At 42.1% G+C, this 19,279-nt stretch overlaps 1 protein-coding gene across 2 annotated transcripts in view; it reads left to right on the top strand.

Annotated features, from left to right (window-relative positions):
* LOC137653715 (tectonic-like complex member MKS1) overlaps nucleotides 1-19,279 on the top strand; it is a 109,799-nt gene that overhangs the window by 78,788 nt on the left and 11,732 nt on the right. Inside the window, exons 12-14 of one of the 2 annotated variants that reach the window (XM_068387316.1) lie at nucleotides 488-654; nucleotides 943-1,039; nucleotides 18,324-18,479. In XM_068387316.1, the coding sequence (XP_068243417.1) occupies nucleotides 488-654; nucleotides 943-1,039; nucleotides 18,324-18,442 (383 nt within the window). In that variant the 3' untranslated portion in view covers nucleotides 18,443-18,479. Of the gene's footprint in view, nucleotides 1-487; nucleotides 655-942; nucleotides 1,040-18,323; nucleotides 18,736-19,279 lie in introns of those variants that run through there. The other variant, XM_068387315.1, reaches the window with a different exon arrangement.

Here is a 19,279-nt window from a genome sequence, read left to right as displayed (position 1 = left end):
CATTCCTGAAAAAGAAGACAAAATTGACAAATGGTAGGCAAAATACAAACTTATACTTTAATGAAAACTCTAGACCAAAGAACCAGGGAACATAGATAAAAGGAAAAGTAGGATATACCTAGAAGTGTCACAAACTATGCCTTGTCTCAGCAATCGAAGGATGACTGTCATATTTATGGAAATTTCATGAAAGTATTGCAAAATGTACAAAAGGGAAAAGTATTAATAAGTTAGTTGAAGATTTTTAAGTTTGTTTACTTGATTTATTATTCTATTCATGAATATAATTTATATCTTGAAAGTGTGCTGATTAAATACAATGTTGGTAAGTAATGGAATGAATCCATGTGTATATTACAAATCCAAACTATATACATACTGTTACATGTGTTCTCAAACATAAGGTTGGTAATTGTTGTTCATCAAGAAGTTCTGTACATGTATTTCCAGTTATAAGTTATTTTTAAAATTTCAATCTCTTATTCAGAGCAGCAGATGAACGAAGTTGAGGAGGATAAAGAAAATGGTGTCCATTCTGTTCTAACATGGAGACCTGCTCAGACTTCCCCATTTTCCAAAATGCAAAGATACTTTCTTGGAGGATGTCAGCTCTTGACCGATTCTTCCTATCTTGTTGTTGGAGCAAATGCCAAGGTATGTCATATCATTACTTTATTATTTATAGAGCTTTTTAATATATCTTTATTTAACTTTTCAAGTAAAAGTTGAAGATGCTTGGATTCTTATTTTAATAGAATTTGCACCTCTTGGTAATGAATGCTGCTAAGATACTTTTGATGTTTAGTTTATACTGTTACGTATCCCTTGCTTTAGTTATATTTATTTTTTCAGCAGATCAGCAAACACTAATTTTACTATTTAAGATATTTTTCTACTTTACTGTATGCAGTACCTGTACTTATTTTTCTCTATACTATACAGAGAGGGCAGGCAAGTCGTCTTGGGTTCAACACAATAAGTAGTGGTGTTATAGAATTACGAACAAGCTCGATACTTCAGACTGGTGATGTTGATATGAGTAAGTTTGTTTGCATCTCTTTTTAGTGGTTTTTTAAAGCATATTATTCCTTATCAAAAGAAAATTTGCTTTTCAAATGGCATCTTAATATATACACTAGTTTTTTTTTGCCGATAATAATGTTGCATTGAGAATGTCAGTTGATACCACAGGTACACCACAAAATTTCCATTACTCTTGATTTTTTACCATTGGTAGAATACTGAGTTTATTTTATGGTAATTCAACATTGTAGTATGGCATGCATAATGTTCTTTAGAATAAACAGTTCTCAATACTGTAATTAGAAGTTGGGGTAATTAGTCGAATGTTACATCGATAGGGGTTTATTTTCTGAATTAGTTGACATAAATGAGTATGGACTTTCTTCAGATGAGTTTCTTCAATCACATAATTACGTTATCTATGAACATCTCAGTTTTAACTCCAAGTTACTTTGGTGCTCATAATTTCTCACAAGTTGTAAATTATAAATAAATCAATAATAGATCACTTTATCTCGAGTCTCAACTGTGACGTATTAACTGAACTTTACAACATTAATTTCAACCAAGTCAAGCAAGAGGGAGGGAGCTGTGGGTAAACATATTAATTACTGTTCATAAGAGACATTAGGTAAAGGAATCACATGTAATCGCAGTGGCGTTTGGGCGTAACGGGAGCCCAGTGGTGACGAGGGCATGGGACCATGGTTCACAACCAACTCTCCTCACCCTGCTTTCAAGGGTGAGTTTTTAAGGCACCTGTCTCTATGAGGATCAGGTGCTCCCTCGAAAAGACAGGCGGTAGCCATTAATACGTGACATCCCCTGCAATCTAGGTTGCCCCACATTGAATCCCTTGATGCTTATCCGACCTCCCTCATGCATTGACCTGGGGAGTCAAAGAATAGCAACAGTGCTTTCTCCATGCATGATGCCAATCTTTACAAATAAACTCTCTCCCAGGCTCGAGGTGGCGGGGACATAGGTCACGAACCTTGAGACCTGCTTACTAACGATTTACATATTATATTAACTATTTGTATTACTGTGACAGTACATCTGATGCACTGAACAAAGAACAACACATATATTTTCAAGAAAGATTAAATCTTTTTAATATTACAGTATAGCTGTATCATCTGAAAACTCAAAGATCTCTTGGTTCAAGATATTTTGATAAAGTAACAAGTGGGAAATTATATATTTTACTGTATGATAATTTGAAAAGGTTGAGATTGGTAAGCAAGTATCCTAAGTGTCAAATTGTAGAGGTCATCTGTAGTAACTTTAATATTCTACCATTTACTAGGTAACTTGTCAGCAACTCTTCAGACTTTCATTATTATAAGTAGAAATTCATAACATTTAGAACATTTTCCAACAATAGAAAACAAACATTCTGAGAATTAGATTCGTAGGCTTCATCTGTGATAGGCTATTGGAAACGTCCCTGCCTTGCCAATCTGGGGGACAGAAGTTTGAGACCCGCTCAAGTTCAAGGATTTCTTGTAGTGTCTGCAACCTCAGCTTCCTTGTGAGCTAGGATGGGGCGATTTGGACTTTTAGCTTAGGAAGTGTTCATTAGTTTGAAATTTTAAGTAAAATATTACATCACGTATGAGTAAGTTGTAAAGCAAAATATCAAGAGAATATGTACCGTAAAAGAAATAAAAATAATGATTGGAAAGCTAGTTAAAAGAATAAAACAGGAAAACTGAAAGATGAAGAGGTAAAAAATTAGTAGAGTTCAGTATGTAGAGAAAGTATGAACGAATTTTGAAACAAAAAGTATTCAGGAGAAACTACTAAAAGATTGCATACTAAAGTCAGACAAAGCATACAGAAGAATATAGGAAGGGGTTAAAGAGAAAAAAAGGACATAATGGCATAATCATGACAAATAATGGGCTATAAAAGAAAAGAAGCAAGCCTACAAGTTATGGCAGAGGTCAGGCATGCAATAAAGATAGAAATACAGTCAGCCGTCCTTATTCAGAGATCTGCATGTTGAGGGGCACTGTTTTCGACCTACTTACAATCATGCATTGATTTTTGTTACAGTTCAGCTTTATGTCCCTTAATTTGCACCATTTACAAATTTTAGCTAGAACACTTTTAAGGGATTCAACAACCCAAGATCTACATTCAGGAGGTAGAATTGATGCAAAGAGAGTAGCACCATTTTTATATGCAGCAAGCTTTGGTGCCCCTCTTTACCTTTTATACCAGGGCAGGGTAGTGTTGCTTCATTCTATGTTAGAAACCCCCTCTGGTACAACCCAGGAACATAAGTGGTGGGCTACCCTTAAATATGCACTCTTTTATGTGGACTTAACCATTCCTCCATTATTTAAACCAGACAGCTCTGTCACTCACTGTTCAAAGGAAAAGGCAACCCTTTTTGGATGATGTGTTTGACAGTAAGCAGAGTAATGAGAAACTAGATCTTTATTCTTATATTCCCAAGGATATACTAATAAGTTTAGCTTTTTGCTCCCATGAAAGTAAGACACTTTATCGACCTTCATGCTTATGTACAGTAGGTGTAAACCCAAATGGTATTTTTCCATTGTTATTTAAATAGATCATTGATTCCTTAGCTCATAAACTGTCTGTTATTTTCTGCAAGTTAGCAAGTAGAAATTCTTTTTGCTGTTATTGGGGAATTGGTAGTGTTACTTCATTAGGTAAATGTGTTTGTGGTAGCTATAGCCCTGCTGATTACTGCCCAATTTCCATAACTCCCATATTATCTAAAGTTTTTGAACGTTTTGGGAAAACATCTAAATAGATATGCAGAAGGTAATCATATTTTCTCTAGTTTGCAATTTGGCTTTTGCAAAGGCCTGGGAGCATGTGAAGCACTTCTTACAAGCTTCAATACTGTACAGAAATCTCTTGATTGTGGTCACAAAGTTTGTATGATTGTCCTGGATTTAGTGCTGCCTTTAACTGAGTTAATCATGAGACCATTGACTGCGAGTTCAAATAGTTGGAAGTAGCTTGGTATTTTCTTAGTATCATTATTGAATTTTTAAGTAATAAATTGCAGTTTTTGTTGATGGGCACCATAGTAAGTATTGGGATGAGGTATCTGGTGTTCCTCAGGGTAGTGTTCTTAGCCCATTACTTTTCAGGCTATATACACATGATATGTGGTTTGGCCTAAAAAAAAACAAGCTTGTTGCATATGCAGATGAAGGTACTGTCTTTGCCATAAGTAAGTCAAGGACAGTGGCTCCACACCATCTGGATCTCAACATTGATAATGTTTCTGTAACTCTTTGACTCTTAAAACTTTAGATGTTATTCTTCATAGCAAATTTACTTTTAAGAAACACATTCGGCCTGTCTCTTCTTCAATTGCACAAAAAATTGGCCTATTGAGAGTTTTGAAATTTTCATTTATCAATCTATTCTGAAGAAGTGTTTTCACTCTTTCATTCTGCCTTGTTTCAAGTATTGTTCTCTTGTCTAGTCATCAGCTGTGAAATCCCATCTTAATTTGTTAGACAATTCCATCCCCTGAATATAGATATGGGGTTGGTGAATCCCTTAATAGAGATTTAGCTAAAATTAGTGCATGGTGCAAATTATGGGGTATGAAGTTGAATCCTAACAAAACTCAAAGTATGATTGTAAGTAGGTCAAGGACGGTGGCTCCTCAACATCCGGATCTCAGTATTGATAATGTTTCTTTAAATTTGTATGACTTTTAAAATCTTAGGTGTAATTCTCGACAGCAAATTTGCTTTTGAGAAACTCATTAGGTCTATCTTCTTCAATTGCACAAAAAAATAGGCTTATTGAGAAAGTCTTAAGATTTTCGGTGATCAATCTATTCTGAAGAAGTGTTTTAATTCTTTCATTCTACCTTGTTTTGAGTAGTTCTCCTGTCTGGTGTTCAGCTGCTGATTATCATCCTAATTTGTTGGACAGACACTTGCGGTCTATCAAATTTCTTATTCCTGATCTAGATATTAATCTTTGGCACCGTCGTTCAATTAGTTCATTATGCATGTTGCATAAGATTTTTCATAACTCTGACCATCCTTTACATTCAGATCTCCCTGGACAATTCTATCCTGTTCGTAATACTAGGCAGGCAGTTAATTCTTATAGCCAGGCCTTCTCCATCATGAGGCTCAATACTACACAGTATTCTAGAAGTTTTATTCTAGCTGTTACCAAGTTGTGGAATGATCTTCCTAATCGGGTAGTTGAATCAGTAGAACTTCAAAAGTTCAAAGTTGGAGCAAATGTTTTTATGTTGATCAGGCTGACATGAGTCTTTTTATAGTTTATATATGACATATCTGTTTTTGACGTTGTTAATAGTTTATGAAGGACATATCTGTTTTGACATTGTTACTGTTTTAGAATGATTTATTGTTAACTTGTCCTCATCATTTATTTATTTCCTTTCCTCACTGGGCTATTTTTCCCTATTGGAGCCCTTGAGCTTACAGCATCTTGCTTTTCCAACTAAGGTTGTAGCTTGGCTAGTAATAATAAAAATAATAATAATATTAAATTCCTTAATCCTGACCTAGCTACTAATATCTGGCGCCATCGCTCAGTTAATTCGTTATGCAAGTTGCATAAGATTTTTCCTAATTCTGACCATTCTTTGCATTCAGATCTTCTCGGACAATACCATCCTCTTTGTACAGTAATCCTAGATATACAGTTAATTCCCATACTCAGGCCTTCTCCCTCATAAGGCTCAATACTGCAGTATTCTTGAAGTTTTATTCCAGCTGTGACCAATTTGTAGAATGATCTTCCTAATCAAGCAGTTGAATTGGTGGAACTTCAAAAGTTCAAACTTATAGTGAAAGCTTTTATGTTGAGCAGGCTGACATAAATTTATTTTTATAGTTTATTTATGAAAGATCTATTTTAATATTATTACCATTCTTAGAAATATTTTATTTTGATTGTTTAATACTTCTCCTGTAGTTTATTTCTTTATTTCCTTTCCTCACTATACTATTTTTCCTGTTGGAGCCCTTGGGCTTATGGCATCCTGCTTTTCCAACTAGGGTTGTAGCTTAGCTAGTAATAATGATAATAATATTAGTGGTACTTTGGTATCCCGAATTGAGGAAGTGGCACTTCTTTAGCACATGGAGAGAGGGCAGTCATGGGTCAGTAGCTGAGGGGCCACAGTCCCATGCTGAAGTACTTCGGTGCTATACTTTAGTAAGAGGAGATACTTTCTCTCAGTACCAGTCCTGCATTAGGATGCTGTGGACTATGCCAAGCCAGTCAGTGACTGGTCCCCACTCTGGGCTCGCGAGCACAGAGTCAGGCTGACCACACTCATTCACCAGAGAGAGGATACACTGTACTGCTCTTGCTCTCTCATACAGTACCATAGACTGTTTACCAAACATAGAACGAAACTCCACAGATCAATTCATGATCTCCTTCCTGATTACAAGTTTCCTTTTTGGTTTGAAATTTTGTTTGTTCCAACACAGAGACTTACCTCGAAACACTTTCTTAGGAGTTACCTGGAACCTCCTCTCAAACAACCAGAGTTTTGTGTAGTTTACCCTACTCCCATTTTCTATAATGGTAGGTCTAGCGGAGGGATACGTGCCCTGAGGGCAATCCCAAGGTAGGCCGCATGCTCTCTCGGGTCGTTTTCTTCAGTAAGTTCTCTGGTCGCGTCGTGTTATCATCCCGACGCTCCTCTGATCTCAGTGCGACCCTTTGTGTCTTGTGGCCACGTGATTACCGCATGGTCCGTTGTGCGCTCCTACTCGTGCTTAGTGCTTTAACTGTGTGCTTTGGCTTTAATTCCTTTGTGCTTTTAGTTTTCTCATTCTCTTGTCGAGCCTGTGTCTAGTGGTTTTGTGATTGTGTGCGATGGAGCATACTCGCCGTTGTCCTGGGCCTAGTGCTGGGAAGTCGTGTGGGGCTTTTTTGTCTAAGCCCGATGTTGACCCGCACTCCCTTTGTTCCTCGTGTAGGGGAAAAGTGTGTTCTCCTTCGGACACGTGTCCGGAATGTGATGGATGGAATGAGGTCCAATGGGTAAGATATGGGACCAAGAAAAAGAAGTCTACGAAGCGGTCTCCAAAGAAGGCTTGTATTTCTTCTCCCACAACTTCGGCTGGTGAGGGTCCGAGTAGAGTTCCTTCTTCTTCCCCTACCCATAGTAGGGGACGAGGTAAGTCGGTTAAGGGGAAGAAGACGGTGCCTCTTCCCCAGGAAGGTCTTGTTACGGATGTTTCTGATTCTTTTAAGGCGATCCAGGCGCCGGAGGGTATGTGTAGTGGGGGTCCGCGGGACGATGCTCTTGTGCTAGGGGAGCACGTCTCGGCAGGGGACCCCATGTGGAATAAAAATGTGCCTTTTTCTTCCCCAGATTCGTGGGTAGATGTTTCCGGAGCTTCGGCAGCGGAGGGCGACATGGATAGAGAGGATTCCCCGCAGGAAGATCCCCTGGGATGGAGCCTGCCGAGGACTCCGTTCAGGTCCCCCTTGAGGACGGAGGAAGACCTCAACGGGTCCTTTCCATTCAGAATTCGTCCGTCTACACCTCCAGCTCCTTTGTCGGCAGTTCCAGAGGAATTCCTTCAGCCTTCCACGTCAGGAACCTAACAGGTGTCGAGAAAAGCTCCATTTGTTGCTAGGCCGCGTTACCATGAGAGGTCCAAATCATCAGTGGTGGAGTCTTCGTTTTTATCGGACGAGGAATGCCGAAGGAGAAGTAGAAGGAAGAGAGACCGTTCCAGGAGGAGGCGGTCTTTTTCTAGGTCTCCCTCGGAATCAAGAAAAAGGAGAAGGAGATCTCGTTCCCTGCATAGGAAGAGCAGGAGAGCTGGTTCTCCTCAGGAACGTTGGGTCCTGGTACCAGAATCCAAGCTGAGAGACCTGACTTCAGTCTCAGGCTCCGTGGTTAAGCTGGCAGGAGACAGTCCTCCTAGAAGGGCCTCCAGTAGCCACATGTCGGCTTCAGCCTATGACCACAAGGCCTCGTCTAGTAGGCATAAGTCTCGTCTTAGGGAGATTCAACCCACCCAGCAGAGGGAGTCACCTCCTAGGACGGGCAGCCTCGATGAGATTGCCCATGGTATGGATCGACGCACACAGGTCCCTCCGTCGAACACTTTCACGGAGGAGCCCGTCCCTTCGTCGAAGCCCCTTAAGGTGACAGAGGCGCCCGTCTCTCAAGGAAGACATAGCCGCGGGTCCCGTCAGAGCGGAGGTGCCCGTGCTAATACTTCACGCCATCGCCAGACGGAGGACTCGGATGAGGTCGCAGGGCTTGGTACGACGGAGGACTCCGCTTATAGGAGGGTGGTCTCCTTGATAAGGAGTCACAACAAGATTGCGGAGCCTCTACCACAGGAGGAAGACGACTGGACCTCTGGCCTAAATCGAATTATGGAGGAGCCCGTCCAAAAGAAGGCTTCATTAGCTCTTCCGGAGGCGAGAGACGTCAAGTTGGGGCGAACTCACATCGACAAGGTGATCACCCGCAATGGGGAATCATCCAAAGGCTACACTGCAGCTAAACTGTTACAGGGATTGAAATCCCAAAGTAAATATTATGCTTTGGAGGGACGCCCACATGGGGCGTGCAAGCTTGAGGACGTCCTGGAGGTTTTGAGTCAAGGTGCCCCAGAAGACAGGGTCTCTACCGCACCCATTTACTTTTCCCAGTCCGAGTCCATCATGATGGAGGAGATGTCGAAGGATCTAGTGAACATCGCATCATGGCTGGACTGGTGGGCTACTACCTTGGTGGGTACGCAGATCCCGACCGAGACTTTAGATCCTGCCAAACGAGAGTCTCTGAAGGAGTTGGTTGGATCGGGTGGCCGTGCCTTAAAATTTCTCACGTTCCAGGCGTTAGCTCTTTCTGCGAACTGGGTTCTCAGGAGAAGGGACTCAGTTCTGAAAAACCTATCTAGGAAAATCCCAGACAGGGAAGCAAGGGCCCGGTTTGGGATGAGGGACTGTTTCCGGTCAAGAAACCGGATGAGGTGGCGGAGAAGGTGGCCAAGAAGAAAGACGTCATCGTTCCGAAGGTTCAATCAGCGAGAAGACCCGTCTTTAGGAGGCCAGTTGCCGAGGCTCCTGCTACATCTCGTTCTTCCCCATCTCAAGGAAGGAGAGAGCCTTCTACAGGACAGTGGGCTCAGTCGTTGAATCCCTCCCGAAGGTGGGTTATGTCAGCCCCTTCCACCTACAGAAGTTCCTACTCGTCCTCCAGGAGAGGTCGATCAGGTCGATCCTCTCGTAGGAGATAGTTTGAGAGGCCCCCCTCCCCTCCCCAAGCCTCAGGTAGGGGGATGCCTCAGACAATTTTGGCAAGCATGGAAGCTCCACGGAGCAGAACCATGGACAGTAACAGTTTTGAAAGAGGGCTACAGGATCCCCTTTCTACAGGATCCTCCTCCCTTGATTCCAGCAACCCAGGCGGAGTGATTGGTCCCCAAAGACCCGTTGAAGAGAGCAGCTTTGGACGAAGAAGTCGCCACAATGATGGAGAAGGGAGCAAGGGAGATTGTGCATCTTCCGGGACCGGGGTTCTACAGTCGTCTCTTCCTGGTGGAGAAAGCAACGGGTGGATGGAGACTTGTGATAGACCTGTCAGCCCTCAACAGATTCATACGAAAGACACATTTCAAGATGGACACCCCAAGAACGGTCATGGCGTCCTTGAAGGAAGGGGATTTCATGATTTCCTTAGACCTCAAGGATGCCATTTCCAAATCCCAATTCATCCAGCAAGCAGGAAGTTTCTCCGGGTGAAATGGGGTGCCCGGATTTTGCAATTCAAGGCCCTGTGCTTCGGACTTTCTACAGCCCCCCAGGTATTCACAAGGATTTTTACGACAATCTCCGTCTGGGCTAACGCACGGGGGATCCGTTTAATTTGGTACCTGGACAACTGGTTACTCCTTTCCTCCTCAAAGGAAGTCTTGAAGCAGCAAGGTGCAGACCTTCTTCAACTATGCAAAACTCTGGGCATCACAGTCAATCTGGAGAAATCTCATCTGATCCCAACCAACAAAGCGACGTACTTGGGGATTGTCCTGAATTCATTGCTAGTAAAGGCATTTCCATCAGTAGACAGGCTCAGCAACCTGGACCAAGTTCTCCGTCCCTTCCTAGAGGGCTAACCCAGAAGAGCAAAGGATTGGCAGAGGTTAATAGGACATCTGGTGTCATTAGAGAAGTTAGTTCCCCAAGGAAGACAGAACCTCAGGAGCATCCAGTGGAACTTAAAAGATCGGTGGGATCAGAGAGGTTCCCCGGACAGGATTGTGCCAGTTCTACCAGAGACCAAACAGGCTCTAGAATGGTGGCAGAATCAAGCAAACACACTAAAAGGGATGCCACTGTCTTCCGGACCTCCAGAACTTTTGCTCTTCACGGACGCATCAAAAGAAGGGTGGGGAGCCCATCTTCTAGGAAAAACAGCGAGAGGCAAATGGACGGTAGAAGAGAAGACTCTCCACATCAATGTTCTGGAGATGAAAGCGGTTCAGGAAGCCTGCCTACACTTCACTCGGGATCTGAAAAGAAACTCTCAGTGGCTATAATGTCAGACAATGCCACAGTAGTGGCGTACATAAAGAAGGAAGGAGGGTTGAAGTCGAAGGAGTTGTGCGTTCTCGCCTTGCAAGTCCTGGAGGGGGCAGAAAAAGAACAAGTCAGACTGTCAGCGAGATTCATTCCGGGAAAGAAGAACGTTCTAGCAGACGGCCTCAGCAGGGTAGGCCAAGTAGTGGGGACAGAATCGTCTCTTCACCCAGAAGTAGCAAGATTCATCATTCAGATGTGGGGTTCTCCGGTAATGGATCTCTTCGCGACGAGGTTGAACGCGCAACTCCCCGTATTCTGTTCTCCTGTCCCAGACCCAAAGGCGGCATTGGAGGACATCTTTCAACACAAGTGGGACAATCTGGACGTGTACGCCTTTCCTCTCTTCGCTTTGATAAGACAAGTCCTCAACAGAGTAAGGACAGCCAACAACCTATAGATGACTTTGGTAGTCCCTTGGTGGCCGGAGAGAGAGTGGTTCCCAGACCTAAAAGGTCTGGCGGTTCTTCCTCCGTGGCCTCTACCGGACAGACCAGACCTCCTGAGACAGCCACATTTTCAGAGGTTCCACGAAAACTCTCAATCCCTTCGTCTTCACGCCTGGAGGTTATCCAGTGGCTCCTGAAAAGACAAGGGTATTCGTCAAAGACAGCTGTGAGAATGTCCCGTTACTTGAGACAGTCTTCTACAGCAGTCTACCAAGCAAAATAGGCTACTTTTATTAAATGGTGTGCTGCAAAGAAAATAGAGCCTTTAGAAGCTGCAGTCCCCAACATTGCAGATTTCCTCGTTCACCTCAGGGATGTGCTGGGCATGTCGATTCCAGCAATTAAGGGGGTGCGAGCCGCCCTTGGACAAGTCTTTCTATTGAAAGGGATAGATTTGGGCTCTTCTAGACACATCTCGATGCTCATCAAGAGTTTTGAGCAGTCCTGTCCACCCTCGTCTCCTAGGGTTCTGAAATGGGACCTGGCTAGAGTTCTAGACATGCTTAGTAAGTCGCCCTTCGAACCTTTAAAAGATATTGTTGACAGAAATCTTACGCTTAAAGCGGTCTTCTTGTTAGCTTTGGCTTCAGCGAAGAGGGTAGGTGAACTTCATGGGTTGTCTTATGAGATAGAACACTCAAGGGGTTGGAGAGAAATATCCTTCAAGTTTGTTCCCTCGTTTGTCGCTAAGACCCAGAACCCATCCGTTTGGGATCCTAGGTTCAAGGGTTTCTCTATTCCGGCAATTCCAAACTCAGGTAATCAAGAAGATTTAAAGCTGTGCCCTGTCAGAGTTATTAAGAAATATCTTAAAAGGACAGCAAATCTCTGCCCTGGTATGAAGAATCTTTTTGTGTCCACGGGGAGGACGAAAAAGAATATTTCCAAGAACACCATTTCTTTTTGGATCAGGCAAGTTATCATTCAAACTTATTCGAGTGCTGGACTTTCAGTTCCAGGAAAGCCCAGGGCACATGATGTTAGAGGTGTAAGTACCTCTCTAGCCTTTGAAAAGAACATGTCAGTTGCGCAGGTACTCAAAGCAGGTACTTGGTCTAACCAGTCGACGTTCACTTCTCACTATCTCAAAGATTGTACGAGGAAGTCATTGGATGGTTTTTCCATCGGGCCAGTCATCTCAGCGCTCCAACCGATTTAACGGCCCAAGCCCCAGGTTCAATCGCGGTTTCAAATCTATAGACACAGGTGATCTTTTCATTTTTTCCCCTTCTTCTCCTCATACTATTTATCGTCTTGGGAAGTCTTGCACAGTTGACCCGCACTATGCCATATATCCATATTACATCAAGTACATTATCAAGGAATTATGTAGGGTGAGTACTTTATGCACAATTAATGAGCTCTTTGTGTAGTTTATCCTACTTTCCAGTTGTTTGGGCCCTCAGTCAAGGAGGCACTCCCACCTAAAGTGTAAGTCTCCTAAGAAAGTGTTTCGAGGTAAGTCTCTGTGTTGGAAGAAATCACAAATTATTAGTAATTTGTATTTTTCCTAACATACTTACCGAGAAACACTTTCGGGTTATGGCCCTCCCTTCCTTCCCCCAGGTGCCTCACTGATCTTTAGTATTGTTACTTTCATAGAACTTACTGAAGATTACGACCCGAGAGAGCATGCGGCCTACCTTGGGATTGCCCTCAGGGCACGTATCCCTCTGCTAGGCCTACCATTATAGAAAATGGGAGTAGGGTAAACTACACAAAACTCTGGTCGTTTGAGAGGAGGTTCCAGGTAACTCCTAAGAAAGTGTTTCTCGGTAAGTATGTTAGGAAAAATACAAATTACTAATAATTTGTGATATTTTAGGGAGAGGAAACCAACCCAAAACAGGTTGACGAGCATATAATATATAGCCTTGAGGTACCATCATCCGATTGATGGTTAGTCGCGATAGCACTTTATGGACACAGAGACGTACTTGCTCTAAGGATTGGATAGGTTCAGTTTCTTTTGGGATTTGTAAGACCTTAGATTTTTCTACCTTCAACCAGCAAGTGAGTTGGAGGTCTAGCTCAGGCAAGGGCTCACGAAATCGGGGGTATCGCGACCACCTTAACTTTCAGGAAGAACATGTCGGTGTCGTAGGTATTAAACTAGGAGTCTGCTAGGTAACCTGTATGTACTGCAACCTGCTGAATTATACCCACAAATTCATGGGTACCTTTACCTTTGGTCCTGGTCGGTTTTGCATGATCCTATAATGAAAGATAAAATGACTGGCTTTCTACTCTTCTTTCTTTCCTCTCTCATTTGGGAGCAGTAGTTGTAGCCGCTATGTTCTGGATCTTATGTCAGTTGCAGATGAGTTTCATAATCAAGCAACCCCTCTCTACAGACAGGATCTGCTAAGCGGTACCTCCCCCTATCATTGGGCATTAGCGCTCCCTCCCCTATGTGGATGTAGGCTGCCATTATGGCATCAACAAATCTACAGTTTGCTACTTGAAGAAGAATGTAAAGAATATAAGGATGACGATTAATGTCACTTTTAACAAGACACCAAAAATGAAGGTAACTTTCCGCAATAAGGCCATCGGAAGGATGAGGTCAGTATTAACCCTTTGGATAAAATGACTGTATGAAGAACCTTGCAGTAGATGAAAACATCATGTGCTGGATCATGTGCTGGAATCCCAGGTAGCTGTACAAGTTTACTGATGGCGGTGACAATGACTTACAGCTTGGACCATCTGCAATATTCCCTACTAAACCAACCAAATTTAATTCCAGCAAGACGTGGTTTGATAAATTTCAAAGGAGGTTCAATCATAAGTGTGTGTCCTTGATAAATCGGCCACTGAGTAATGTATGTAAAGGTGACATTCCAGACCATCATCAAGAAAAAGTGGTGATTCACTTGATTAAGTTTTCAATGTTGATGAGACTGTCCTCTTGGAAACAGGTGCCATAATTGACTTACATTATGAAATAGGAGGCCATAGACCCTGGAATTAAGGCCTACAAAATCCGCCTCACACTTACAATATGTGGAAATGCTGCAGGCTTTATAATGAAGTCAGCGTTTATTTATACAATAAGTCCAAAATCATAGGCCCCTCAAAAAATAAATTTGACCCTGCTGCCAGTGCATTGGATATAACCAAAAGACATGTATAATGAAAACTCTGACATCAGATTGGTTTCACCAGTGCTTCATCCCCGAAGTCAAGCTTTATCATGCCAAAGATGTCTTGGATTTAGAAGTGCTCTTCCTAATTGACAATGCTTTAGACTACATGATCGACTTATCGTATGAGAGCTTATAAGTTGAATTCTTACCGCCAACTACATCGCCCATTCAGCGTTATTCGTGCTTTTAAGGCACTCTATACACGAAACACCCTGCAACACCCGGTTGAGGCTATGGATTCGGATGATAACTTTTCACCGAAGGAATACTGGTGTTGGTACACAGGTGTAACGTGTCTTCAAAATATTCAGTTGGCCATAAAGGAGATAAAGAACAAAACACTCTGCTTGCTGTAAGGAATTGTGGCCAGAAGCAGTCAGTGGTTATAAAAGTTCTCTCCTGAAGTAATATAGCACTTGGCAATACATAATTGCTAGGAGGTGATGCCTTCACTGAAATGAATACCAATAATGTGAATGACCTGATTGTAGCCCACTCAGATCCATTAACAGATAAAGATTTGACAGAGATGACTAAGTCAGCAAGGGAGGAAGAGGAAAACCATGGCAATCCGTGGTAAGAAGAGGAAATTGGCCTAGCACTAGAATGGCTCTCAACGATAGCAAAAATGACAAAAGGACTTCAGAGAATGGTGGAAGATTGCGATCCGCAGTTAGTTTATGCATTGCAGTTCAGAAGTGCAATCTATGAGAAAAGGCAACGTCAGTAACTGCCAATCACTATGGTCCTCCCCCATAAAAAAAAGGAAAATTAGACTTGGGGCTCCATCAACAGAAATAGAAGTTATTACGCTGGATGACAATGAAGATATTGCACCACCTGAAGTGGTGCTTTCACAAAGCGGTAATGTTCTTCTTTGCTCTGTGCAGTACATTTACATCACATCTACATTATTCAATACAGTACTGCACAGCAAATCATCATCATAAATCAAGTTTTAGTACTTATCTTCACTGATGAGTGTTCCAATTTTATTTTTTTCTTTAACAAATAAACATGATTATACTTTGTCATGGGTGACTTAAATGCTAGAGTGGGTGCTGGAGAGGTAGAAGGTGTCATTGGGAAGTATGGCGTACCAGGTGAAAATGAGAGTGGTGAGAGACTGGTAGATATGTGTGTTGAGCAAGAGATGGTGATAAGTAATAGCTTTTTCAAAAAGAAAGATAAAAATAAGTATACTGTACATGGGTAAGAGTGGCAAATGGAAGAGTAGTAGAAAGGGCATCAATGGATCATGTGTTGATAACTAAAAGAATGTTTGGAAGATTGAAAGACGTGCACGTGTTTAAGGGTATGGCTAACGGTATGTCTGCTCATTTTTTGGTGGAAGGGAAATTAGTTGTTGCAAAAGAGTGGGGGAATAGAGTAGGTGTATGTAAAAGGGAGCTAGTGAGGGTTGAAGAGCTAATAAAACCAGGGGTAAAAAGTAAATATCAGGAAAGGTTGAAAATGACATATGACAAAGTGAAAGTAATAGAAACTGGTAATTTATAGGAGGAGGGGAAGTTAGTAAAAGAAAATTTTGTTGGGATTGCAAGTGATGTGTGTGGCAAGAAGGTTGTTGGAGGCAGCATGAGGAAGAGCAGTGAATGGTGGAATGAAGGAGTGAAGGTAAAAGTGGAAGAGAAAAAGAGGGCTTTTGAAGAATGGCTGCAGAGTAATAGTATAGAGAAGTATGAAAAATATAAAGAGAAAAATGTGGAAGTAAAGCGCAAGGTACGTGAGGCAAAGAGGGCAGCTGACCTGAGGTGGGGTCAGGGATTGGGTCATTCATATGAAGAGAATAAGAAGAAGTTTTGGAAAGAAGTGAAGAGAGTAAGGAAGGCTGGCTCAAGAATTGAAGAGACAGTGAAAGATGGAAATGGAAGGTTGTTAAAAGGAGAGGAGGCAAGGAAAAGATGGGCGGAATATTTTGAAAGTTTACTGTATGTTGAGGATAATAGGGAGGCAGATATAATTGCTGTTGCAGGTGTTGAGGTGCCAGTGATGGGAGATGAGAATGAGAGAGAGATTACAATAGATCAAGTGAGGAGAGCACTAGATGAAACGAGAGTAGGAAAAGCGTCTGGTATGGATGGTGTGAGAGCTGAGATGTTGAAGGAAGGGGGTGTGACTGTACTTGAATGGTTGGTGAGATTGTTTAATATGTGTTTTGTGATGTCAATGGTACCAGTAGATTGGGTTTGTGCGTGTATTGTACCACTATATAAGGGTAAGGGAGATGTGCATGAGTGTTGTAATTCAAGAGGTATTACTGTAGTTTTTTAAGCGTAGTTGGATAAGTGTATGGTAGAGTAATGATTAATAGGATCAAGGATAAAACAGAGAATGCAATCTTAGAAGTACAGGGTGGTTTTAGAAGAGGTAGGGGTTGTATGAATCAGATTTTTACAGTAAGGCAGATATGCGAGAAATATTTAGAAAAAGGTAAGGAGGTGTATGTTGCGTTTATGGATCTGGAGTAAGCGTATGATAGAGTTGATAGGGAAGCAATGTAGAATGTGATGAGGTTATATGGAGTTGTTGGAAGGTTGTTGCAAGCAGTGAAAAGTTTCTACAAAGGTAGTAAAGCATGTGTTAGGATAGGAAATGAAGTGAATGATTGGTTTCCGGTGAGAGTGGGGCTGAGACAGGGATGTGTGATGTCGCCGTGGTTGTTTAACTTGTATGTTGATGGAGTGGTGAGAGAGGTGAATGCTCGAGTGCTTGGATGAGGATTAAAACTGGTAGACGAGAATGACCATGAATGGGAGGTAAATCAGTTGTTGTTTGCGGATGATACTCTACTGGTTGCAGACACAGAAGAGAAGCTTGGCCGATTAGTGACAGAATTTGGAAGTGTGTGTGAGAGAAGGAAGTTGAGAGTTAATGTGGGTAATAATAAGGTTATGAGATGTACGAGAAGGGAAGGTGGTGCAAGGTTGAATGCCATGTTGAATGGAGAGTTACTTGAGGTGGATCAGTTTAAGTACTTGGGGTCTGTTGTTGCAGCAAATGGTGGACTGGAAGCAGATGTACGTCAGAGAGTGAATGAAGGTTGCAAAGTGTTGGGGGCAGTTAAGGGAGTAGTAAAAAATAGAGGGTTGGGCATGAATGTAAAGAGAGTTCTATATGAGAAAGTGATCGTACCAACTGTGATGTATGGATCGGAGTTGTGGGGAATGAAAGTGATGGAGAGACAGAAATTGAATGTGTTTGAGATGAAGTGTCTAAGGAGTATGGCTGGTGTATCTTGAGTAGATAGGGTTAGGAACAAAGTGGTGAGAGTGAGAACGGGTGTAAGAAATGAGTTAGCAGCTAGAGTGGATATGAATGTGTTGAGGTGGTTGAGCCATGTTGAGAGAATGGAAAATGGCTGTCTGCTAAAGAAGGTGATGAATGCAAGAGTTGATGGGAGAAGTACAAGAGGAAGGCCAAGGTTTGGGTGGATGGATGGAGTGAAGGAAGCTCTGGGTGATAGGAGGATAGATGTGAGAGAGGCAAGAGAGCGTGCTAGAAATAGGAATGAATGGCGAGCGATTGTGACGTAGTTCCGGTAGGCCCTGCTGCTTCCTCCGATGCCTTAGATGACCGCGGAGGTAGCAGCAGTAGGGGATTCAGCATTATGAAGCTTTATCTGTGGTGGATAATGTGGGAGGGTGGGCTGTGGCACCCCAGCAGTACCAGCTGAACTCGGTTGAGTCCCTTGTTAGGCTGGGAGGAACGTAGAGAGTAGAGGTCTCCTTTTTTGTTTTGTTTCATTTGTTGATGTCGGCTACCCCCCAAAATTGGGGGAAGTATATGTATGTATGTATGATGTATATGCAATATAAAAAGTGTTTGATAGTGTAGAAAGAGTTTATAAGCATATGGGGAGAGTTTATACTTCTGTGTTTTTCACATCGAGGTTGGGGTTGGAACTTAACACTCACAATAGATGAGGTACCCACATCGGGTGTGGGGTTGGAACTTAACACTTGCAATAGATGAGGAATGATTATACTTTACTGTATTTGTATTTTTCTGCATTTTAGATTTGTCTGATCTATAAGGACTTATGGGACCTTACAATATTTTCTGTTATTTGTAGATCCTTTAGCTGTCAAGGGATTACATTCATCCACGTGGCAACTCTCAACTCATGCAGTTCTTGAGGCATTTCAGCGATCTCGGCAAAAGTTAAGAGCTGCTAAGCAAGGTTTGATATAATTAGCTTTCGGAATTGCCATTAAAAGTACAAAACTTGGTAAGTTTCTAGATTTCTAAGTGGTAAAATTAGTGACTATGCAAGTAGAGTTTTCATAGCAGATATTAAAAAATTACCTCTAGTCATAGTAAATCTTAAAGTAGGTGAGCTTTGAAGAAAGAATTTGATTGGTTATACTGTAATGATAGTTACCCACTTTCCCATTATTGTTGGAAGTAACAAGACTTTTTTTAGACAAAAAAAAACCTTATTTATTGATTAGCTACTAAGACATATGGTGCTGTAACTAGGACTTTAATGCCAAAAAAGGGATTTTGACGTAGGAAAAATCTATTTCTGGGCGAGGGACCTGTGCCGCCCAGTGAATAAGCTCCATTTAGCACTTATTCCTAGGTAATTTACTGCTAAATATACCAGAGAAAAAATGTAAAGGAGTGCTAGGTTAACTAGCTCGCTCACCTATTGGTGTCGGTATAAAATTGGGCGTATAATCCAGAGGTCCCGCACTATTTAGATTCATCCACGACAGAAACCCCAATAGAGGAGAGCCGTTCAACCTCACTCGGTACTACTAACACTGCATCCGCTCAGAACCCAACTCCTTAGCACCCAAAGTTTGGGGACTTCAAGGGAGAGGAGCTGGGAGGGTTCACTGGGCGGCACAGGTCCCTCGCCCAGAAATAGATTTTTCCTACGTCAAAATCCCTTTTCTGGGCTCGAACCTGTGCCGCCCAGTGAATCTATACAAGAGAATATGTCACCAAACTTGCAAAATAAAGGAAAAAACATAAGCGTAAGGGAAATACAGGATGCTTTAATCAGAGATGAGTACCAAAAAA

This window comes from Palaemon carinicauda, chromosome 14, assembly GCF_036898095.1.
Source record: "Palaemon carinicauda isolate YSFRI2023 chromosome 14, ASM3689809v2, whole genome shotgun sequence".
NCBI classification, from domain to species: Eukaryota; Metazoa; Arthropoda; class Malacostraca; order Decapoda; family Palaemonidae; genus Palaemon; species Palaemon carinicauda.
Note: the sequence above shows the minus strand (reverse complement) of the source record. Positions and strands in the feature narration are given on the sequence as shown.